Source organism: Enoplosus armatus, chromosome 11 (genome assembly GCF_043641665.1).
Source record: "Enoplosus armatus isolate fEnoArm2 chromosome 11, fEnoArm2.hap1, whole genome shotgun sequence".
Taxonomy (NCBI): domain Eukaryota; kingdom Metazoa; phylum Chordata; class Actinopteri; order Centrarchiformes; family Enoplosidae; genus Enoplosus; species Enoplosus armatus.
Window position 1 is genome coordinate 14,243,892 of NC_092190.1, and position 24,809 is coordinate 14,268,700.

The 24,809-nt window shown below is 42.1% G+C and overlaps 1 protein-coding gene across 1 annotated transcript; it reads left to right on the forward strand.

The window, feature by feature from the left end:
* Positions 1 to 4,298: 4,298 nt before the first annotated feature.
* Positions 4,299 to 7,296, forward strand: nr4a2a (nuclear receptor subfamily 4, group A, member 2a). The gene is made up of 6 exons (XM_070914437.1): positions 4,299 to 5,168; positions 5,517 to 5,646; positions 5,820 to 5,983; positions 6,358 to 6,560; positions 6,728 to 6,906; positions 7,040 to 7,296. Exons 1-6 carry the CDS (start codon positions 4,299 to 4,301, stop codon positions 7,294 to 7,296), a joined length of 1,803 nt encoding a protein of 600 aa, XP_070770538.1.
* The last annotated feature ends 17,513 nt before the right edge of the window (positions 7,297 to 24,809 follow it).

Genomic DNA, 24,809 nt, shown 5'->3' on the forward strand with positions numbered 1-24,809 from the left:
AATTTTTGAGGAAGTGGTGCTTCACAGAACATGTCCAATTTCAGCAGCTTTATACATCAGCCCCTCTACACTTCAGAGAGAGATATACTGATCTTCTTCAGTTACGTCACAGGTAAGAAGCAAAACATGTGACAAGCTGACATGAAGAAGTGCATAGACTAAAACAATAGAAAAACAGTCTGACTTATTGCACTATACCAAGTCAACATATAAGTGCTGCTTACACATTAACAGTGCTGGATGAAGTATTGAGGTCCTTGACATAAGTAAAAGTAGCAATAGAACAATGTATAAATATTGCATTCAAAGTAAAAGTCCTGAATTCAAAATCTTACTTAAGTAAAAGTACAGAAGTATTATAAGCAAAATGTACTTATCATAATATTAAAAGTACAAGTACTCATGCAGCTGAACGGTGCCTGCCATAATTATAATATTATTTTATATCATGGATTATTGATGCATGCACATGCCAGCGGTATTTTGATATTGCAGCTGACAACTATATATACTGTTTGTTAAATCTATAACAAATCATCATATTTTATGAGCTGATCATGATTTGCATGTAAAATCTTAATCTGAAAAGTTGCCATTAATTATAGCAAGTAAAGTGAAAGTACCTCAACATTTTAGTACTGACAGTTTTTCATTGTGGTATTACTAGTTTTGATCAAGTATCTGAATACTGATTTTATCACTGGAAATGACCACATCCGGTCTTGCTCCACTACATAAACTCACCACAACAATGAGACTGTATTATACCTGTTTGAACCAAAATACAATCATGTCAAACTTTAAATAACTTACAGTGGGCAGGCACAAAGGCAGGCACGTGCACCTGTGCCAGTGAGATCATGGTCAGATCTCTTTGTATCCAGATGAAATAGAAAAATAAAATGGACTATTTCATGTGCTGATGGTTGGCCCCTGAATATGAGGACCATTTGCAAGCCTGACTAACAGTGGCATCATGTGACCTTGAGATGATGACAGCGTCTTATCCACTAATGAAGTGTATTTCTTGCAGATTTCCTGATTGTACCTGCAGAAGAATTAATAACTGAGAGCTGTGACGGTCTGTAAGCCAATGAAAAAAGAAGCATCTCTCTCTCTCTGTCTCTCTCTCTCTCACACACACACACACACACACACACACACACAGAGATACAGTATATAGGCGCGCACGGTTGCGCGCCCACACACTAAAATTGGTAATGTCAGTAGACATTTCTTCAAACAAAGTTAAAAATATAATCTCAGGAAATAACTTCTGTGTGATTAAAACTAACTCCTCACTTTCAAATGACTGTCAATTAATTGCGCATATAAATGGGAAGTTAATTATTCTTCGGTAAAATGGCCAATTAAACTGCTAATTGTGTTTTCATTTCAGATTCTAAATAGTAAATGGATAACAGAAACACAGCGTGACCATGCTGCGTCATGGAGATCATGAAAACATCTTGTCATGGATGTTTTTCAGACAAAATCTTGAACTGAACGTGTGCGTCACATACTGCACGTACATACATGCGTATGGTCAGTAGGTTTCAGCACACGGTGAGAGGTTTTGTGCAGGTGTTGACAAACTAGAGGCCTCCTGTACAAGATGCAGGCGAAACGTGGTCTAATTAGCAGCTACCGTGAAGGCAAGGAGGTCAAGATAATTACAACTTCTCAAAAAGCACCAGAACTTTTACTACACTGTTCAGCTTCCGCATAGTCACAGTGCAGTGTGGGGAATCTGTAATTTACAAATGCTGCCATATAGCCCACCTGAAAATGACTGGGCGTGACCACACAGCCTTAAATGGGGTTGGGTTAATTAAAAGGTTAATTGTATGAAACAGGAGCGGCTTGATGTATGGCTGGTGAACAATAGTGTCCTCTAGAGGTGAGTGTAACCATGATGTACAGTTTTCTCCTTCCCCCTGCTTGCACACTCTGTCCTTGTGTGCACTGAGTACAGGGCAGTCAGAAAAACTGCTCTGAGACTGAAGGCTGTTCTGTGGCTCCTATAATAAAAGCACCAGTCCGCTAGAGATGACACATGATGCTGTGATGCTGGCTGCAGTTACATGAGCATACACCTCTGCACATGTTGTTGCACCCTATATGCACGCTCCCCCACCTTGACTTGCTTCCCATGCAGGCCAGTAGAAAATTGTAGACCAAGTTGATTGGCTACAAGGTGTTGGTGTAAGATTACACTGAGATCAGTTATGCCATCGCTGCAGAACAATAAGGCCAAAAGATTATTTTGGCGACTGCGTCAACTTGAGCGTTTTTCTGCGTCACTCTCCATTCTGCCGGCTCCTATCACGTTTCCCTCTCTGGGGACTAAATTGGTTCCCCCATGACAACTGGCTACAGGCCCACTAATTATCCCCCCCTTCCTCCTCCAGTAGCTCACATACACTACACAAGCTCTATGAATAGGCAAGCCCACCCCACAAACCCCACCCCATCTGAGGTCTAAATTTGGAACACAATTGAAATACAGAAATCCTGTCAGAAGATAACGAAGAATAATATTGACCCCCGCTTCATTAAGCCCATTTCATACGAGCGTAGTGAGTCTGGCGTATCAGCCTCATTGTGACATAACTGTGCCTGGATGTGCCAATGTACACTGATCTCAATTTTACACTGAAATAACCATCAGGCAATAAATAAACTTAATATAAACCAGTAGGGGTGTTTCTGGTGAGCTGTGTGCTTTAATACCTGATTATAAAAATGCACCTTTTAACCCTTTTTTTTTCTTTTTTACCTGGCTGGGTTACATGTTGGCCTGCTGCAACCTAGAAGTTTACCTCTGTTATATCATGCGTGGTAATAAATGAACAATAATAGTCCTGTGTGTTCACCTGGAGGAGAAAACATTACACAATTACCCAAATACAACTGTACATCAGCACTAACACAAGTTAATCATACGTGCAGAAACTACCATAACATGTCTCCTTTACTTTGCAGACCTGTGATGAACACAATGAAACCACAGCAGGTGGATTCATGTCAGCCCCAAAAAACAAGCGTGGCTTGAGTCCTCTGCAAACACAAAGGTGTCTGAACTGAGCATGGAAGGGTTTAGCCTCCACTACGTCTCTGCTAATGTCCATGTGGGAAGCAACATAGAAGACATACCACAAGACAAACACGCTCACCACAAAAATTGGGGCTTGAGAAAGTCCCCGAGCGGATTGGTGCGTGTCGTTGTCGACGCCGATGACGTCGCGCTGTGAAACACGTGGGCCACGGTATCCAGAGCTCACATAAACAAAGCCACATTGGCTAGACTGGGTAGTCGAAGCTCGTGTCGCTGTCAGTGCGCGGAGTCACACGCTTTTCCTGCCTGGCATTGTTGGGTACCGACGCTCATGATTTGGAGCTTTTACAGAAATTGATGAATACCCCCTGCATGCTTATCGCATGGATTGAAAGCCACGATCCTGATGTGAATGAGGTAAGATTCACTCTTCTTTTTCCTTGCAACGTAATCCGTGTCTGCGATTTACTTGCACCGCTTTCTCCGAGGCATTTAAATCTTTTTTTCCACTGTTAAACTGACATTATTCAAAGCTGGGTCTGACTCAGACTGTTCACATCTGTGGCTGCTGCTGATATTTCACAAGACTTTTTAGCCTTCTGCTTTCTAGACAAGTTGTCACTAATGTCAAGTGCGCGAAGTTGGTCTGTTCATCACGAACAACCCCACACTTTTTAATAACAAAAGACAAAGGACGACCTATGCTGCTTCATTTCTATATGAGCGTATTTTGTCGGCATTCATTCAACATTTTTATTATATTTTACAAAACGCTGTGCGTAATTAGAAATCGGTTACAGTTTGTGCGCAATTTTGTGCGGGTTATATCAGTCTTTATCCGGCATCTCGTGGTCATTTTTAGATATTGTTTTATTTTATAATCTAGTAAATGTCAAAGTGATGTGTTTTATTAGGGGAAGATCCAGAACAGAGCCGCTTCCTTGAATCCTGACACCCATACAACTCCTGACAATACCCATTTCAAGTGTCACCGAAAAACTGTCAGAAGACTTGAGGTACGATATGGAAAATTGTTTACAAATAAAAAAGCACAGGTGTATTATTGTTTTATGTTATTTTATTCTGAAATTATTTAGCAATGTAAAGCACTGTTGATATATATATTTTTTGTTTAGAGTAAAATTAGATTAAATAAACTAAAGTGTAAAACTTTTGTTCACGGTTTGAACATTTATTTAAGCATTTCTGATGTGTTTTTTTACCCGTTTGGTTTGCAGCCATGCCCTGCGTTCAGGCTCAGTATGGATCATCACCTCAAGGAGCTAGTCCTGCTTCCCAGAGCTACAGCTACCACACCGCAGGAGAATACAGCTGCGACTTCCTAACACCCGAGTTTGTTAAGTTTAGCATGGACTTGACCAACACTGAGATCACAGCTACTACTTCTCTCCCGAGTTTCAGTACATTCATGGACAACTATAACACCGGTTACGACGTTAAACCGCCCTGTCTGTATCAGATGCCCCACTCTGGAGAGCAGTCCTCTATCAAGGTGGAGGACGTCCAGATGCACAACTACCATCAGCAGAGCCACCTGCCACCCCAGTCGGAAGAAATGATGGCTCACTCTGGGCCTATGTACTTCAAACCCTCCTCGCCTCACGCCCCGAGTACACCAAACTTCCAGGTCCAGCCTAATCACATGTGGGAGGACCCTGGCTCCCTCCACAGTTTCCACCAGAACTATGTTGCGGCCACGTCTCATATGATGGACCAGCGCAAGAATCCGGTGTCAAGGCTTTCGCTGTTCTCCTTTAAGCAGTCCCCGCCCGGCACTCCGGTTTCCAGCTGTCAGATGCGGTTCGACGGGCCGCTGCACGTGTCCATGAACCACGACAACCCGGGCTTGCACCGCGGCCTGGACGGCCAGAGCTTTGCGGTGCCCAGCGCCATACGGAAACAGGCTGGTCTGGCCTTTCCCCACTCTCTGCAGCTCGGCCACGGGCACCAGCTGGTGGACAGCCAAGTGCCATCGCCCCCGTCCCGAGGATCTCCGTCAAACGAGGGTCTGTGTGCGGTATGTGGGGACAACGCAGCCTGCCAGCATTATGGAGTGAGAACCTGCGAGGGCTGCAAAGGATTTTTCAAGGTGGGCTGACATGACAGCAACCATGAATCAGTGTCACTGTTATTACATGAAAGTAAAATAACGCCGTATGACAATCATATCTATCCACACATAGTTGATCTCAAAGGAAAGAGTAAAATATGAAAGACCACGGATGTGTATTTGCTTTCTGTCTATTCCCTCTTGTTGGTTCAGACGGCGCAGTCCCAAACAGGAGATGAGACAGATATTATATCGTTCTCATCTTTTCATATTTTTTTTTGATGTTGGTATCACTTGTGCAACAATCCACAGTCCGTGTTCTACATGTTATGTATAGCCTTGGAAATAGCCCTGCAGAGTGACATTATGTTTTTCTTTTCTTTGCAGCGCACCGTCCAGAAAAACGCAAAATATGTGTGTTTAGCAAATAAAAACTGTCCTGTTGACAAACGCCGAAGAAATCGTTGCCAGTTCTGCCGTTTCCAGAAGTGCATTGTCGTCGGAATGGTGAGAGAAGGTATGTTTAGGCCATGCATTCAGTTATTTTTAGAGCAGTAGTTAATATCACACACTGCTACACTGGGAAGACATGTGCGTAATACAGTGATGGATTGTTTTTTAAACCTCATTTAAGTATTTACGCACAACAACAGGAGTGCGTATTGATGTCATATATTTCTTCCAATTTAGTTGTCCGAACGGATAATCTGAAAGGTCGGAGAGGACGCCTACCATCCAAACCCAAAAGTCCCCAGGAGCCCTCCCCACCCTCGCCGCCGGTGAGCCTCATAAGCGCACTTGTCCGGGCCCATGTGGACTCCAACCCCTCCATGTCTGCTTTGGACTACTCCAGAGTAAGTGAAGTACCACAATCCCAGAAATAAAACACAGAAACACAAAACTTCAAAAGAAAAAAAAAGTAATAACTGTAACTCTGGGTGAAAACGGAAGGAACAACAAGATTGACGGCCTTTTTAATTCAGTCCTGCTTTTAGGTAACAATTTACTGCCTCGAAAGTTTTCTAATACATCGCTGAATTCCCAGGCTTTTAATGTGGCATATTTTTTTCCTAAAGTCAATCGCGTTGAAATAGAGAACTTAATAAAAAGAGGACATGAATTTAATAGTAAAAAAGCACCCTCTCCCTCTTGGAAATGGGCATTTGCAATTTCACGGATTATATATTTTAAAGGACCTCATTAAGGCGCTGTTTAAATTAAATTCCAGTTCCAGGCTAACCCTGACTACCAAATGACTGGAGACAACACTCAGCACATCCAGCAGTTCTATGATCTCCTGACGGGCTCCATGGAGATCATCCGGGGCTGGGCGGAGAAGATCCCTGGCTTTTCTGATCTACCGAAGCAAGATCAAGATCTCCTCTTTGAATCCGCCTTCCTTGAACTGTTCGTCCTGCGGCTGGCATACAGGTGAGCTGCGTAATTATTAAAAGAAAACAATCCGGGCTTTAGATAATCATCAGCTCCTCCTTCAAGCTTCATTGCTTTGGGTTTTATTAGCTGGCCAATAATAAGAAGGCTCTTAAATTCCCATTTATTGCCAAGCGTAATTAATGGCATTTTCTTATTAATTGCAGGTCCAACCCAGTGGAAGGCAAACTTATATTCTGTAATGGGGTGGTGTTGCACAGGCTACAGTGCGTCCGTGGATTTGGAGAGTGGGTGGACGCTATCGTGGAGTTTTCTTCCAACTTGCAGAGCATGAACATAGACATCTCAGCGTTCTCCTGCATCGCAGCTCTGGCCATGGTAACAGGTGCGTAAAGGCGGCTGCTCCTTTGGAAACTCTGCCTGCGTTATACAATGCAGGCACGTACACACACACACACACACACAGAAGGTGAATGCATCGGAAATAATGCGTCTGTGTCATTGCTTCTATATTTCAGAGCGACACGGGCTTAAGGAACCCAAAAGAGTCGAGGACCTCCAAAACAAGATAGTCAACTGCCTCAAAGACCAAGTGACATTCAATGGCGGTGGATTGAATCGTCCCAACTACTTGTCAAAACTCTTGGGAAAGCTCCCTGAACTGCGCACACTATGTACCCAAGGTCTGCAGCGTATCTTTTACCTAAAACTAGAAGATCTAGTCCCTCCGCCAGCAATAATTGACAAACTTTTCCTCGACACCTTACCTTTCTGAGTCTGACTCGATGGAGAGACCTCAAAGAACTTCCAAAAGACTGTTTGAGTCAGACTTTTTAACGTCATTATTTCAGAATATTTGCAAGCTCCGTAGGCTAATAGAACAACAGTACATCATTATGAGTAAAAAAAAAAAAAAAGAAAAGAAAAAAAGAATAACAGGAGGAAGAGACAGAGTTTGATTGCAGTGTAGGGCCTATTTTTAATTCCTTGAAATTGTTTTCTTGAGTGCCAAACGAGTGAATCATCGCGGGGAATTTCTCTCCAGTGGGCAAATTGTCAACAAAGTTAATCCGGTCTTGCAATCACTTACTGTTTATTTAACATCGGCTCTACCGATTCAGCATACTCAGATGTAATATATTCCATTTATATATATATGAACACACACGCGCACACAAACACGCACACACACACACACTCACTCACTCACACACTGTATATTGCGATAGATTATGTGATGCCTCCAGTGCATCGGTTTATAACATGTGTATAAAGTTTGTTATAATGAAAAGATTTAATTTTCTTTTCTTTTCTGACTCGTGCCTATGTGTTTCTGACAGGATCCCAAAAAGTATCCAGAAAAGACAACGCATGTTCTAGTTTTCTTTTGTTCATTTCTCCTTTTTCTTTTATAGGCACTTGCTGAGGTGATGTCTATATATAATATATACCGGACACTATGTAGTCTGCTAGATTTGATACAGATTCGTAGTTATGGCACTCCTTTTATGTATGACGCATATGTGGAAAAATATCTCATCTGTATAGAAAATGAGGGACCCATGGTGTTTGTAAAACTGTCAGACATTCCTTGTTTGTATGTGCTGTAAGTATTGTTGCTGTTGAATATAAACGTTTCTATATATTTATTATTTCTATTGCCAAGAGCTACACTAAGCATGGTGCAATTTAAACGATTTCAAACATCCAAGTTCATGCTGAGCACGTTGTCTATGTTTTATGTCTTCTAAACGTCTAGGTAGCTATGATTTAACACGTTTGGAAATGGAAAGCTCCATCTTATATCAAGAGGTTCATGAGTGTGTGATATAGGCCCACCTCTTTGACATCATGATGTACTTACAACTTCTGTAACGCATTTGGTGCCGAATTCAAAAACTTTAGAGAGAAAGAAATATTTAATGTTTACAAATAAAACTTTTAAATCAATTCTTTGCTAAATAATTTCTCTGAAATTAATTCATTCTTTAAATACGGACCTCTCTGCTTTAACACGAGAGAGAAAATATTATTTAAGAGTTCAAACTTTTTATTCTAATTTCCTGAAGTATTGTGATGAGCGCTTACAGGCCTATTTTGCGCAAAACCAAACATTTCACAATTCGGATCTTCTTTTGGTATCTCACTTTAACTAAATGTGAAATTGTGTTATTGTAGTAGTAAGTAAGTTATTGCTTTTAAATATGTCGCAAATAATAGGCCGGCCTACTCATGTTTAAATTCTGTATTTTGTTGACACAAAAACATGTTGCACATAGTTTCTATTGGACCATTTAAATCGTTTTATTGAAGCCTCTACTGAGCGAATATTTCAGTCATGAAAATTCAATTTGAATACACGTTTAATTTTGGGAACACCTTAAAGTTTTCTCGCATGCGTGTCTATATTTCTTATATTTGAGTTGTAAAAAAAAGACGCCTTTATTAACTCATCCCAGCCTGTTAAAACCTCTTTTCATTTTCTAATGTCTATTTGTATTTGACAAAGGAAAAGGCTACGACGGATTAAATATAGGAGTCTTCATTTTTCATTTGAATCCCAAATAAAGTAAACTTTTTGAGCGAACAATTTCAAAAAGAAACATCGGATTTTATAACTCAGTCTCATCCTCCGGATGTTCTTAGTGGATGCAAATAAAAGTTTAAGGTTGTTTTTTGTTGGACAGACTTGTTGCCTAAGAGTCAAAGGGTTAAAAACGTTTAGATTATTTTAATTTGTATGAGAGGTCTTTCTTGTGCTACTTCAAACCGCAAACCTTCACTTCTATTATGTAAACGGTTAACTGTGAAACTGTTTTACCCTGCAGACAAGTCAGACCAGAGCCAGAACCTAACAGTTTTCCGACAATAAACGGCCGACTACCCGCAACCTGCAGTTACAAATCAGAAGGAAAGGCATTCAGCGTGCAGCTGAAAAGAACACAGTTGTTGTGAGATGTGAAACCTGGTTGCGCACAGGTAGCGCAGCTTTACATCGTGCGTCACAGCGCTGCGCGTGTCCGTGTCACTTTGAATTTTAAGTGAACAACAAATATATGATGATGCCACACAGGCTGCAGTTTAAAGTTGTTGTTTTTTTTTTTGTTTTTTTTTACCGGAGCCGAAGACAAAGATAGACACAAAGTAACCCAGTTGTTTTATTGTAGTTTAATAGAACGCTTGTTATTACCGTCACCCCCCCCCACCCCACACACACACACACACACACACCCGGAGAGTCCAGCTCCGCGCTTCTGTTTTCACATCAGGTAAAAAGCCCTTTAATCCCGTTTACTGATTGCCCTCATACAACTACAATTAAAGCCACTTCGAGATATTGCTGCGCATCAAATCTGCATCGTGTAATCTGCAATTGCAGAAATGGAAGCAATTTAGAACTAAAACGGCAGTGATTGGCCTACAAGAAGTGAAGCAGTGCCGCTGTCACAAACCCTTTCCTTTAGTCTGTCAGAGGAGAGAAGTGACGCCTGGCTCTGAGGCATGTCTGGGACTTATCCTCAGTGATTCCACATTTATCACATGATCAAGATGAAGGGAGCAGCTTATTTTGAGAGATATTAGCAGCAGGCAATAAATTGTCTAAATAATTAGATCGTCACTGTAAAGTGCTAATTCCAAGGCAAATTGGGATTACATTCAGAACCAGTTTGCTGACATTTAGCAGATCTGCTGAAAGGGTGCATTACAATGTCATAAGTTCTCTCTATTGACTCAAAGTACAGTTAGGTTTTAAACATGTCTATCTCAGCACAATAAAACATGACACAAGTAGCGAATACTTCTGTCAGTGTTTGTGCATGATTATATATGCTGGAGGACTCTGAGTCTAAATTCATTAACAGCCCATGACTTCATTTCCTCTCCACACTTGACATCAGCGGAAGGTTAGGTATGATCGTGTCAGCACAAGTCAGGCTATAGAAGAAAGAAATAATTTCCCAGTTGTTCAGCCTCGTCTTCAGCTGCTGCACAGGGAACAACAGAACCACACAGCCAGCAGGTGAAGGTGGCCAGCTGGGGCCTGAGAACAGAGCCCATGTATCTGCTGCTCGTACACGCAAAATGAGAAAGGAATCAAATGATCTGAGAATGCCGCTTCACATTTACAGTGCCACCGTTAGATGGTATACCACATGCACACGCACTGGTGCACGCTGTGACGATCAGGGATTATGGTGCACGTGATGCACAGTTTGACAGGTTCACGTGTGGTGCTTGGTGGATATGAAGTGCTGTAGCTCTGCTGTAGGTGCGCTTAGTGGTGCTGCGTGCAGTGGTTCGTTTGAGCTGAGGGAGCAACAACAAAACTGAACAAGGAGATACTTTCTTTTGACTCTAATATGTCATATTTGTTTTTGCAAAAAGGTTCGTATGTTGATAGCATTGGCTCTGACTTCAATTTAGTCCGGAGGTCTAATGTGTAAATCACCATGCTGGGAGGCCGAGGTGAGCAAGACCTTTGCCTCATCTGATCCCTGTGGTGGGAGAGCACTTGACCTTTCACCTTTGCACTATATAAGAACATATAAGACAGTCATCTGAAGAGGGAATCTCACAGCTCCTCAAACTGCTACTGGAGGTTTAGATGAAGTTGCAGCAGCAGTGAGTGAAAGATATAGAGGGAGAATAACTATAACGATGCACATGCAACAAACTTCTGTGCTACGTTGTGCCAAACTACTTTAAGACGCAGCTTGTCGATGCTCCATCTTCTCTCTGAACAGCACGAGTTTCGGACATGACGTAATTTTCTCCGACTTGGATACAATTAAGCTGAGAGTTAAATGACAGTTAAGTATTACCTTTCTTTACATTTCATGTAAGTGGCATTAAAGTTTTGAGGTACAGAGTGAGAATCTTATGAAAGCTTGTGAGCAAGACCTGAAATAGATCCACACTGCGCTGCATTACGACTAGAACGCCATAACACGTTCTTTATTACTTGACTTCCTCTCAAATGAAAGTGATTTAAACAACTCGTCTGGACTTTTTCAGTGTGTCAGCGGACTCTGCTTTTTATGTTGCTACTTCCTGCGGAGGTTATCCTCCACCTGTCTAGTCAGCAGTCCTTGGTTATGTACCACTTTTCATTCATTCAGTCGACACTCAGAATCACTTCCTTTCATGTTACCTTTCCGTCTGTTCAGGCGGGCTGCTGTGCGAGCCCGCAGTAAAACATGTTGATTACACAACTTATGAATCTCGTGAGTCCTGCCGACTATAGCTCTAAACAAAATGAATGAATAATGAGTTGAATGATGGCCCTTTGGATACGACTGCCTATAGTTATATGACTGTGACTATTTGATTTACCATATTGAATTGCTGATGATTGTCCAATAAATAATGCAAAAAGCTGATTTCCAAGTGGCCAGGCAGAAAAAGAAATCCACCTTGCATATAGATGGAAGTGAGCCGTGTCTGTCCCTCTCAGCCTGTGGCCCAGAGCAGCTTTATCATTCATAGGACTAAACAGACAATCAATTCAGCAGCCATGTATGAAGGATGAAGGGATGCGACAAGCTGTGAATGATGAGGAGCCAAAAATCAAAGGCCTCACTCCTTCTTAGCTCTAATGGCCATTACCAGCCCAGACAGCACCAGTAAAATGAGGTTAATCATTTGCACAGATCCTCTCAAAGAAGATTGACTGGACTTGATGCCTAGTCAGATCACTCATAAATATTTACTTCATATTAAACAGCTGTGTATGCTCTGTTATTGCGCATTGATTTCTGACGGACACCATCAAATTATTGTTTCAAGTGTGGTCAGTAGAAACCGTTAATGCAATGCTTGTACCAAGACTCAATTATGCTAACCACGAGAAATTAATAATGCAATGAAATTGACAGGACATTATGTTAGAGAGGGGTTTCTTCAGATTTCTGCAGGAAACTATAGATTTGGGGGAGAAATTTTGACAAATTATCATATAATCACCAGAAACCAGAAGAGTGTGTATGGTACATTCAGTGCTGATAGATAGCACACTCTGTCTGCCCAAATTAAATAGCCCTACAGTTTAAGTTTATGGCCACAGCATGTATCAGTATTGAACACATGGGTTCAGTCCTTTGACCTTATTGACAAAATGAAATCGGAAATTTCCTTAATAGAAAGAGTTAATGTTTCCTCGGGCAGACATGTTTCCGATTCAATTAGTTTTAATGAAGCCGGTGCTCAGTGGTCACTGAAGTAGAAAAAACAGGCATAAATGCCTGATGGTAATAGAGGACATATTAAGGAGGAAGGGATCGGACACACAGTGCGTGTTTCTAAGTGGCGAAAAATGCCTCTATCAGGCTGGTAGGAGCCAGTGGCATGGGAAGCAGTGAATTGTATGAGCCTCAAATGATGCATTAGGTCTCTGGGGCGAGGCTCGAGGAGACTGAGGAGCAAACTGTAAAAATACACGGGAAGAAGAAGAATCTGGTTTTGATGACGCATGTGGGGTATCACCGAGCCGACAGTAAAATCATGCCCTTCCAAAAATCACATCTACATAATTTTATCCTACAAATCATCTTAGATTAGATATTATTTTGTAATATTTCATTTTCTAAAATACAATGCTGCTCATTACCTGCTTTTTGTCTTCTCCCCCATTTACACCTTCCTGTGACAATGTGACTGAATGCAGGGCTGCAAACTATCTCCCCGTCTGATGTCAGTGTGTAAAATGTCAACATGGTCAGATGCACTGGCTCAGTTCCCGCAAGAATATGCCCTCATCCTGTGTTATGGTTTGTGCCGCTGCTTCATGTGAAGTGAAACATATTAAACACATCCATGCACATGTAATCTGCTCATGTCTGTGGGTCAAATTGTGCGCTTCTGTGTGTGTGTGTGTGTGTGTGTCTGGTCTTCTATCTTCTGCTAAGTGTTTGAGTTCCTTTCAGTCTTTTGCAGTCCTCTCCATATGCACTTAGTCTTTCTAAAATAAAGCAATCCAGATTAAAAAGAAGCAGGCACATGGCTGTCCTGGTACCATACGGGTTTAAAGTGCTGACCATGATGATGGCGACACCTGGTTTGATTGCAGCTGGGGAACTGTGTCAGTCACGACTTCTCTCTCCTCCGATTTCCTGTTTGTCTCTACAGTCTGTTCTCTAATAAAGGCATAAAATGTCAAAATAGATACATATTCTCATAGGCATCACATAGAAATTACATCTTTTAGAAGAATACAGGTATAGCAGAAGTTATTTGAGTTAGTTAAGTGTAGAGCTAGACAAAACTGATGCGCCTGTTGAAGGATTTTTTGAAGGTTCAACCAGAAAATTAGTTCTTACGAGGACCAAACCTGAGACCCCACTTGTGTCGTCCCTTGATTAAATAAGCACACTTGGAAAAAGGTTGCTACGGTTTTGCAGCTACAAAGTCGTCCCCTCAGTGTATATTTTTGCTTCCAAGCAGCAGAATCCCAGTAGAGATCAAACGAAGTTGAGAAAAGGAAATAAAACAGCTTGCTTTAATGTGTTTTTCCAAACACTTGTTTTATACTTCACCTTCTCTGTGCTGACTAACAAGAGGTAAACAAGCCTGAAATTCACTCACACTTGTCTGCATCTACAAGGAGTCTCAGGCCTCTGCTCCTGTTTGCTGCTAGTGTATGCATGGATTTCTATGTACATAAATACAACACAAATAGATGCATGTAGTGATGGTTTTACAAAGCTCGCATAGCACATATAAGTACACATCTACAGTGTAAAGATGCCAGTAAATGGTGGAGTGGTGGATTCTTGAGGGGTCAAGAGGGGAATATGGTGTGTGTGTGTGTGTGTGTGTGTGTGTTGGACAAAAGGGAAGGGGAGAGGGGGTTGTGGTGTGTGTGTGTGTGTGTGTGTGTGTGTGTGTGTGTGTGTGTGTGTGTGTGTGTGTCACAACAGACAGAAGAGATCCAGCCCAGGCTCCCACACAGCTTTGTCATATCACTAGGAGATTAGGAACACACACAAGTCAAGCTAGGCAGAGCCTGCTGCAATAATGCACCTGCCAGCTCTCAAGATCCACTCAACCCCTGTTCAACCCCTTGTTCCACCCCTTGTTCTGACATGCTAACAAAAGGCCCACACACACACACATAAATGTACCAAATTTTTAAATATTGATTCCTTAACGCACATATAGAAACTGAAGGATGTAATTTGAGATCAGTGGAAAACAAATGAATTAAACACAGCTTTGAGCTTATTAACTTGTCACACAAAAGAGGAATACATCTAAAGCAATGTGAGTATTGAAGTACGCTGAAGAAAAATGTAGTTCAACAGACGTACAGTGAAGAACACAAAATATCAAAGACATGAAAAGGTTGGGATCTGGGAAAAGCGGATATTTTATATAAAAAGCCTGACGGGAGAAGGTCGTTGTCTTTCTTCATGACAGAGTTCCCCGAGAAAAGGAGAGAAGGGAAGCTCAAAGAGATTCATCTCCACCAGGATTCAAGGTCATCCAACCTAGTCATCCTAGAAGCACTTGAAAAATATGGAGTGAAGACTGGAGATATTCTTCCCCCCAAAAAGGAGTGCGGAGGGAAGACTCTGACTGAAGAGAATCACTGACCTTCAAACAAGCTCTCTATCCATATAGAGTAGGGGAAGACATGCACAATCCATCAAAAATGCACATGAACTTTCCCTCTTCAAATAGTTCCCGCTTGAATAGCAGTCAATGGATCAACTATGAATATTGCATGTACTGAATTGCAGGGGATCAGATTGAATTCACTGTGAAAAAACAAAACACAAACAAATCTGTGATATTAGAATATCATATTTTGAAAACCGAGCCTCAAAAATTTGAGTAAAAACTATTTCAATTGGCTAAAAGTATGAGAACGAACGATGGATTTTGAACCCTGCTATCAAATAAAGTAAGTGTGTAAACATTTAAATCATCTAAAATGTAGAAGAGAAGAAAAGATGTGCCAGATATCAATAAAAAGTGTAAAAATAATTCAGAATCCACACTATGGTCATGAAATTGCCTTTTGTCCCTTCTTCAGGAATGGAAAGATCAGTGTTAATTTTCAGCCGTTGTTTGATTGGATGAACCTGCCTCCCTCTTGCACGACATGGCTACCACAGGTCAGTGGCTGGTGCAGTGTAGCATGAAACAAACAAATAGAAAAAGGCACCTTGTGGCACTTGACTCTCACCAGAATGCAACTGACGGCAACCCTGCCAGCGTCCTATAATAACGGCCGGTGCCTCCTAACCAAAGAATGGGAGAGAGACAGAGAGAGAGAGAGGAGAGGAGGGGTGGAGGGGAGAGAGGAAAGAGGAAAGAGAAAGCTGGCAAAAGGGGAAAAGATGGATTTAGAGCTGGAGATTTGGAAGGACGGCAGAGAGAGAGGTTGAGGAAATGGTTGGGAAAGAGGGTCGAATCTTAGTGCTCTGAAATCCAGGATGAAGTGACACCTGATCAGAACCAGCTGCAGTGGAAAATCCATTTAATACTGAACAACAAAAGTATGCAGCAGTATGTAGAGAGGAGAAACATAACTAATGAATCGTGACAGAGAAGAAGTCACAGACTGCTTTACCAGACAGGCAGATTCTAAGTGTGTTTATTTTTTCTACGTACTAACAATGTATGATCACTGCATTGCTGTGGCAACTTTATGATGTTATGAACTCAAATCGCTGAATCTCAGGGTGTTTTTTCTTACTGTAAGGCCTGGTGAGCTGTTTGGATACTGTATTTATTTTATATACAAATATAAAGATACAGATACTGCTATTTTAAAAAAGGCATTAAAGGGGAATTCCACCGAGTTACGTGAAGTCTGAAAGAAAAAAATCTGGGAGTGTGGAGTTAGAAAGAAATGAGCCCACCAAACCTCTGTAGCCTGCTCCTCAACTCTGCTTGAGGCTAGTGGCACAACGCTACGTTAGCCGATACTAGCACAACACACCTGAATCCCTGAACGAACTGTCGGTGGTCGAGGCACCAGGTTTTGACAAGAAAGAAGAATGTGTGGAGTAAAAAAAGACGATATCTGTGGTTCTGCTGCATCGATTTTGATTCTTTTGTGAAAACTGTCCATCGTGAGTCCAACAATGCTACACAAGTGCAATGCAAAATTAGTGGACTTATTCAATTAGATACAACATAAATGAAGATGTGCATAGAAATAAGAGGACAAAACCTGTACTCTTGCACCAAATCTGAACATAATCGAAACACAACTATGTTTCAAGACAGCCTTCTCTACCAGTGCGTGCAAAGTTAAGAAAAAATATGAGCTGGACAGGACAAGGCAGAGAGGGTAGGAGGAGAAGGGACAAGACAGGGGACAGGGGAATGGAGAACAGGAGAGCCAGGCCGACCATCCTGTGATAAGACGAGGAAAATAAGTCTGATTATCACAGAGGCCGGGAGCATTAGACAGACAGTTGGGAGTCATCTCAAAACTCAGGAGGGAAGAGGCAAGACAAGAGGTCACAATTATGCCCCACTAGCTGCACTCCCCTCCTCCTCATGAAGTCCTCTAATATATTCGGTTAGTTCCTGTATGGCACGGACGGGAAATTCTAATTAAAGGGTGTGGGGAATTTTGACACATGTGAGGCAGAGATCAATATTTAGCACCATAATCAGCTATTCCTGATGGCTTGACGGTGTCACTGCGCGCAGGCTGCAGCTCTCCATTAGAGTGCCTGGGAAGGAGCAGGCGGGCAGGCGAGCCGGCAGGCAGCCAAGCAGGCAGGCTGCAGCACAGAACCACAGAATTCCCAGCCATCATGAATCAAAGCAAGTGATGCCTCTCGTGCTCCTTTTTTGCTTTGCTTTTTATCTTCATTCATCCTCTTAAAGGAGAAAAGTGAACTCTGTCAGACTGGTTTGTGATAGGGGTGCAGGGGAGGTAGAAAAGAAACGAAGACAAATGCCACAGAGGGGTTTCGGTAGATCAGGAGGAAGTGCAGCTGTCCGGACTTTGGACTGCGAGATGATTGTAAGGTACACAGATGGTCCTGTCTATTGAGCCATTTCTCCTTTTGGTTTGACAAATATTTCCTTTTGATTTCAAACACTGGTGGAAGGAATATTCATATATTTTATTTAAGAAACAGTAGCAATACAACAAGGTGAAAATACTGCATCGGAAATATTACTTAAGTAAAAGTGATCATAAAGCAGAAAATGGCCCCTGTGAGAGTTATGATTATATAATTGGATTATTATTACTGATGTATTTACTGTTGCAGCTGTAAAGTAAAAGTAGATAAAGTACTGTATACATTTTCCAAACAGATACACACACACTCACACAAGCACACACAACATTTGTGGCATATGAACAAGGCTGCTCAGCTGACATGGATAGTGACCACTGACTCAGTATCAGGAACATGGTGTTGTTTCCAGAGGGCAAGGAGAGAGGATGAGGGGCAAAGGAGGGGGGGGCATGTGGAGGGGTGTGTGTGTGTGTGAGTGTGTACATATATGTGTGCATGTATGTGCGTAGGTTGGGGGGGGGGGGGGGGGGGGGGGGGGGGGGGGCAGCCCAGGGTGTCCCCTGTCTCCATGTGTCAGCCCATCTCCTTGTTCTTGCATGTCAGTGACACACACGTGGGTACTTACCAACCCAAGTTGCTCCAATTAATGGCTGTCCCACTGCGCTGTCCATTGTGCGGTGTGCTAGCCTGGGTGACAAGATATGGTCTGGGATCTGTCTCTCCAGTGACATAAGGAAGGAATTTTAAGAAGGAAAAGTGATGCAAACACACACCGCCTCATGCTGCGCCAAGATAGGTAGATAACAAAGACTCTTGTAAATGAGTGGCAGCGAGGAAGGCATTGAGGATTCTCTAATTACTTGCTGCAATCTATCTAAGTCACTGGCCTTCTAATTTGATTTATCAGAATGCATGAAATCCCTTGGAATAATGCCCTTATTAGAAGGACAGAATTGACGGGGGGACAAGAGGTCTGCCGAGAGGAGGAGGAGAGCGGAGATTTAAGCATCAATTACAGTCAAAAGGAGAATTAATAGTTATTAATCCACAAACATGGCGAGCGTTCCCTCTGCTACCTCTCTGCCACTATGAGACGATCCCCTTCACACTTGCCCCGCCACACGCGTGCACGGTCACACATACTTCCACTGCATGCAGACATACATACATACACCAGCATAAAAAATGCATACACATGTATACATGTTTTTTTTGTGAGGACACACCGGTATGCACATAAACATGCACATCTACAAACAAACACCCGAGTGGAAATAAGCAAAAACAGAAACAGACATGCACACTGCAGAACTGAGTGAAAATGAGCATCTAAAAGAAATCATGCGTAAACGCAGCACAACAGTGACAAAGGCAAGATGCCATAAATATCTCTTACTCTGGATGGCTCGCATCATTTTGCCCACCGGTAGATCAAAGGTCTTTAACTCTTTAACTAAATTCTTGACTGACAAATTCAATTGCTGTCAGTCTTCCAGGGCCCTCAATGTAATATGTGCATTTTGATTCAATTTGCCCTGCAAATACATACATATACATATTGTTTATCTGGTTATGGGCACAAAAAAATCAATACTTATATCTGTTCTTTGTCATTCCTAAATGCATCATGAAATAGCAAGATATCCCTCTAATTGAATCTAACAAAACCACATAGATTGTTAATTTTGTGCTATTAAGCTTTTGCAACATTTACAATGTCCTCTGTTTGCCCGTTGATGACTCTTGTTTGTCCCCTTGTATGGGAAAAGAACATTTTATATATCTAAAAATTGAATTTAGAAAGGTCAATCTCTAAACAAATAACAATAAATCAAAGACGAAGCTAACTTGTATCATTTCTAAGGAGAGGAATTCAAAGTACACAAGAAGAGTTTTCGTAAGCTCATATCATTAGAAACAGAAAAACCCTGTATGTTGCTATGTGCAGGATAACTATTTTGTAATTACATTATAATGACTATTCACATCATCCTAATTAATTCATATGTTACAACAACATTTTTTTAATGCCTCCATATCACATGCACATGAATAACAACAAAAGGACAGCTTGTCATGTTAAATAATTTAAAGAGCTGCGAAGGCAGCAATGCTGCATTAGGTGACACTCTGATCTGAGTTTTATGTTAAATCCTGTGTTTTTTGTTAAAGGGTTGCTGAGTGGCTGAAAGGAGAATGCCAGTGTGCTGTTGCCTTGCTGTCAGTCACACAGAAGCAGTATTTAGACAGGGAGCTGAGAGGTCTGCTCCGCTGCCAGCTCCTGCCTTTTAAACAGCCCTTTCCTCAGAGAGACAGCTTAGCACTGAGTGCCAGTCAACCTCGCCTGCCCAGCCAGCCCCCCCCATACACACACACACACACACACACACACACACACACACTCACACACGCCACACACACACACAATTTGGCAGAAGGGGAGAAATGATCATGTATGGTTAGACCAAAAGGTACATTGTAATAGGTCTATCCTCCCGTTTCAACAAAGTGGAGCGAAAGGCATCTGGACAGCAGATTCATCAGCATTACTTGAATGGAGGAACAAGCTCATACAGCATTACGTGGCTGACAGGGAAGATGAATCTAGGCAACACAGCGCATCGGGGATCCTCATAGACCTTCAGTCATGGCCTGTGGTAAAGACTGAAGGATGGGAGAGAGGTTGTGGAGATAACACATCACGCCCTGTCTACGTCCCATATTATGATGCTGTCCTGTAGAGTGTCTGGGACAATACTGTGTTAGCTGCCAGAGTGCCATTGACATCACTGACAAACCTCTATGGTGTCAGGCAGTCACTCACACTTCTACTGGGTGTCTGTCATCATGCTCAAACGGTCAGGCACTGACACCTTTTCACGTGAATGAAGATTCTCCAGTGACTGACAAAAAATAGTGGATGGCCTTTAAGGAGGGGAAAAAGACACTGCAAGAATAGCACCTCTCCTCAAAAGGAGAGACTTATAATTTGCAATAATGGCACACCAGTAGCTGTCGGAGAGAAAATTACAGGAAAAAGCCGATCTGAAATATCCTTTTAACTGGCAGAAACACATCCATTGTAGACAGAAGTCTTGTTTACTTGGTAAAATGGCATCAATTAGGAGCGGATGGCAAAATTAGCATATTCTCTTAATGGACTGGCCTTTCTTGTGCGGCGCTCTCACACTGATTGTATGGAAGGGACATGTTAAGGGAGACTGAGAAAAGGTCAGGTGTCTGCACCATTCAGGTGATCATATTTTTCACCAAACAGTTGTGCATTCTCCATGGCTATTGTCATGTTACACTGCAGCTGAGAGCAACATTCCAGTGTGCGGGGGAAATTTTTATTTTGAATTATTGCGGAATACAAGTCACTCATTCTGACACTTCCAAGATACTGGACATGTAGCCCTTGAAAATATATGCTGTGTTTAAGATATTCCACATTCCTATGTTTTGTTTAAAAACAATTTGATCACAATGTACATCTCATCATTAAAGCACGTCAATAAATGCAGTTACGTCAGAAGAAATTATCATTAATTTAAAAAATCAAACAAAAAAAGAACTACAGTCCAACAATACCCATCTGTAAGGCATGCGGCCAAAGACTAAAGTTAAGTACAATCAGATCTACTGTGTGTTTTCTTTCCTGATTGATTAACGTCAGCACACTGTTAGGATTTAAGCATACTCTTTAAAATCTAAAGAGAAAATACAGCCAGAAATTAGAGAAATTAACAGACAATTTAATTTATGTTCAAAATCCTGTTCCAAGCTCTGAGCTAATCAATGAGCTAATCAATTTGAATGATTGGCCAGTTTATTTCCATTATTAACAGCCCCCCATCACTTTGGAAGCTAATTAATTCTAAAAATGATATTTCATCATCAGTGCTGCACTACGTATCTCAAGAAGGGCTCAGCTCCTCCCAGCCAGACCAAAGCTGCAGACTGCAAATTCTCTTCCTTCGTCTTCCACCCCCTCCTCCCCTATTCCCTTGTGCCTCTGCTCCCACCACCCCAAATTGACTGGTCTTGCACAGTTGCAGCTGAACAAGAAAGGAATTGCTAGTGTCAAGACACAGTTTACAAATATGACATCTCCTCTGCCATGGCTGGAAATATGAAATATTGATTTATGTGCAGTAAAAGGTCTTATAAAAATGATCACATACACATGAGGGATTAATGCGCAGAAGATCAATAGAAATTTCATTCTTGACACTAGACTGTCACCTATGGTGAAATGCTAAAATAAAGAAATCAATATTATCTATGAAATGTCAAATTTATTATAATTATGTGGATGAAAGCTGGCCAAGTGGCTCCCAGGGGGCTGAGAGGGATAGGGTACCGCTCTCAAGCATCCCTCATGTCCCTCCCTCTCATGCTGCCAATTTTGAGAGCAATATTGGTGTAAAGGGTTTTCACCTGTTATGTATGGCCTTGTTGTAACAAATTCCTCCAGGAATATTTAACTGTGGAAAGACTGACAATGGACAGAGCTGCAGTTCATAGCCTGCAGGTTGCGTAGTTAACAGCTGTTAGCTTTGGCACATATTGTATGACTCTGCCCTCTCGATTGAAACCTATTTGGCAGCTGCTGCTGACATGGACAAGTCACAGGCCACTAAAGTACAACATCTCAGCATGCGTCCTGTTCAAAGATGACAGATTCAGTCAGGCTGTGCATTGATCTTAAGGCTCGAATGTAGTCAGTAATCATGCTGATTTGTTTTGCCGTCGACATAAACTATTTAAAAAGGAAATTATTCAGATGAAGCCATAAAATAATCATATTAATTGAGAAAACAATGCAAATTTCGCCACACAGGGAAGAAGTTTGTGAACGAGCTTCTCCATTTTCAAATGATATCAGAGACTCTGTATGTGTTATTAGGCTTTCTTAAATCTCCCTCAATGTTTTATTTGCTATTGCATTTAAACTAAGAGCTATTTGTGTTCATTCACTTGTTTTCCATGTCTAATTAATATCCTTTGAATGTGTGGGGATCAATTTATTTAATCAATGTTGGGTAGTGCCTCTGGCCTTCTAAAGGTCACTTAGATATGGAATGCGAAATCATCAGAGTCAGATCACAAAGGGGCGAGCAGGTAATTTGAATGTGGCAGGCAAACTTTGCATGTATGATCACACATTTCTGAAAAACTACAGAAAGATTTTCCTTTCCATCTTCCCATTTCAGGCAATAGTCTTTTTTCCACCAGAGGCCCACTGTACACACTAGAGTGTGGCAGCTGGGTAATCCCTTTAACAACCGACGGGGCTATTAAATGAACCGGCGGTGCAGCTGCAAATAGCCAATAAAGCCAGCACAATATCATCCCTATTAAACAGTAATCTCAGCAGGCTTAAGAAGTTATCTGAAAAATGGGAGAAAAACCATAACAAAATGTAATCAAGCAAAACATGGGGATTTTCCTCAACAAAATAAGCCAAACAATTTTCACAGTGGCTTACATGAAAGGTGTTGAGCAGCAGCACTCGAGCCTCAGACAACTTCTCAGCCTCTTCAGGTGACCACGGTTTGCTGCCTTATCACAAATACAGAAGCACACAACAAATAAAATGAGCCTGTCAATCGAAGCAATTTATCGCCACAGATATTAACAGAGAAAGGGAAACAGGGGAAAATAACAAATTGTGCAGTTACATTTTAAAAGTGACCAAATCGAATTCATAAGATCACAATTTGAGAGATAGAACCCAGTTTATTTTTCCTCCCTTTCACCGGCTTATGTGCTCTGTCAGATGAAAGCGGCGTAGAGAGCCGCTGCTGATGGAGCCTTTGAGCCTGGGAGAGGAGGCAACGCAGCCTCTTGAAGGGATGCCGGGGACAGCGATAACCGGGGAGGCCGCGGGAGCTCCCTCCGCTGCCGGGGGAAGGTGCTCCAACTTATCAGAGTCTGCACGCGGGGAATGATTACCCCTCTGCCGGGCCGATTACTGCTGGCTCTCCGGGTCAAAAGCAGGCCAGGATGAAAGAGAGAACTGAAGCCTCCTATCCTGCCTCCAATCATCCATTAGCACTCAGAGCGAGGGGCTTGTCTAGCCCTCCACCCCCCCTCTCCGACATGGGCTTGTCAGTCTGGTGCATAAGGAGAAGAGGGACGTAATCACAGGCGGGACTTTCACTCACACCAGTGTCAAGGAGGACAGCGTGGGGGCCTGCAGAGGTAATTTATGGATCTGAGCATAAGCACTTGATATTATTTATTCATTTGAGTTTGTTTAAGAACAATCCTCGTCATCTGCAGGGCGAGGCAAAGTGTTTGAGCGGTGTTTACACTATTGATGTATGGTATATATGCTGATCCACTCGCATGAATAAGAATGTGAAACAGGCCGGGAAGCACAAAACAACAGACACATCAAACAACAATAACTGATTGCAACACACACCATTCAAGATTTCTCTCCTTTCTGTTTGCAGTATTCAGTATATGTGGGAATGAGGAATGTACTCACGCTGGTCTTTCAGTATGCTTGCAGCCTCTGCAATATCTGCTCTGTATATTTTTTACACCATTTTCACGCCTCTCCATTGAAAAAAAAAAATGGAACATTGTATTCTCTGTGAAATATCACTAAGTACTTGAACAAACCACATCGGCCTGAAACTGTTCTACTGGTTCCCGAGTGAGTGAGACTCTACACTTAAGAGTATCTACATTTAATGCTTCACTCTGTATGCATTCCCCAGCCACCGTCATGTTATGGATGGACAATGGGGCCGGTGTTGCACAGCTGACCAGACTCACCTCTGCCTATAACAGCACAACCCTTCAGATTAAGGTCAGTGCTTCAGTCAGCTACCTCTCACTCTCCTTTCTTTAATAACAGAAAGGGAGGAGAAAAACTCCAAGCCAATTGCTAGTGGCATCTCTGATGAACAGAGTGTAAAAATGTGTCTTCCTATGCTTCCATGCACAGGTCAGTGTAGGGGTCTTTACATTACAACAGAGTAATGCCTTGCTCAGAAAACCTCAATCGTGTAATTCCAGTGGCCAATCTATTTGGTGATATGGAGAGCTGGGTCTCAGGGGAGTGTGTCCGGCTGTGTGAATTTGGGACAGATGTGTGTGAAAGCAGTGCCGTCTCTCCCACAGGTAAGCCACAGAAAGGCTGCAGGTCAGTCGTGAGAAAGGATGAGTGGGTGCTGCCATTTACAGGCTGCAGCCACACACGACACCTGGGCTACTGCTCCATTTATAGTTCTTAATGTGCACAGAAAAATGGAAATTGGAACATTTACATTTCCACAAC

What these genes read in the sequence shown, in the direction of transcription:
- nr4a2a (XM_070914437.1), top strand. Translation starts at nt 4,299, where the DNA reads ATGCCCTGCGTTCAGGCTCAGTATGGATCATCACCTCAAGGAGCTAGT. An exon ending in GCTGCAAAGGATTTTTCAAG is followed by an intron (nt 5,169 to 5,516) that starts GTGGGCTGACAT and finishes TTTTCTTTGCAG; the next exon opens with CGCACCGTCCAGAAAAACGC. An exon ending in CGTCGGAATGGTGAGAGAAG is followed by an intron (nt 5,647 to 5,819) that starts GTATGTTTAGGC and finishes CTTCCAATTTAG; the next exon opens with TTGTCCGAACGGATAATCTG.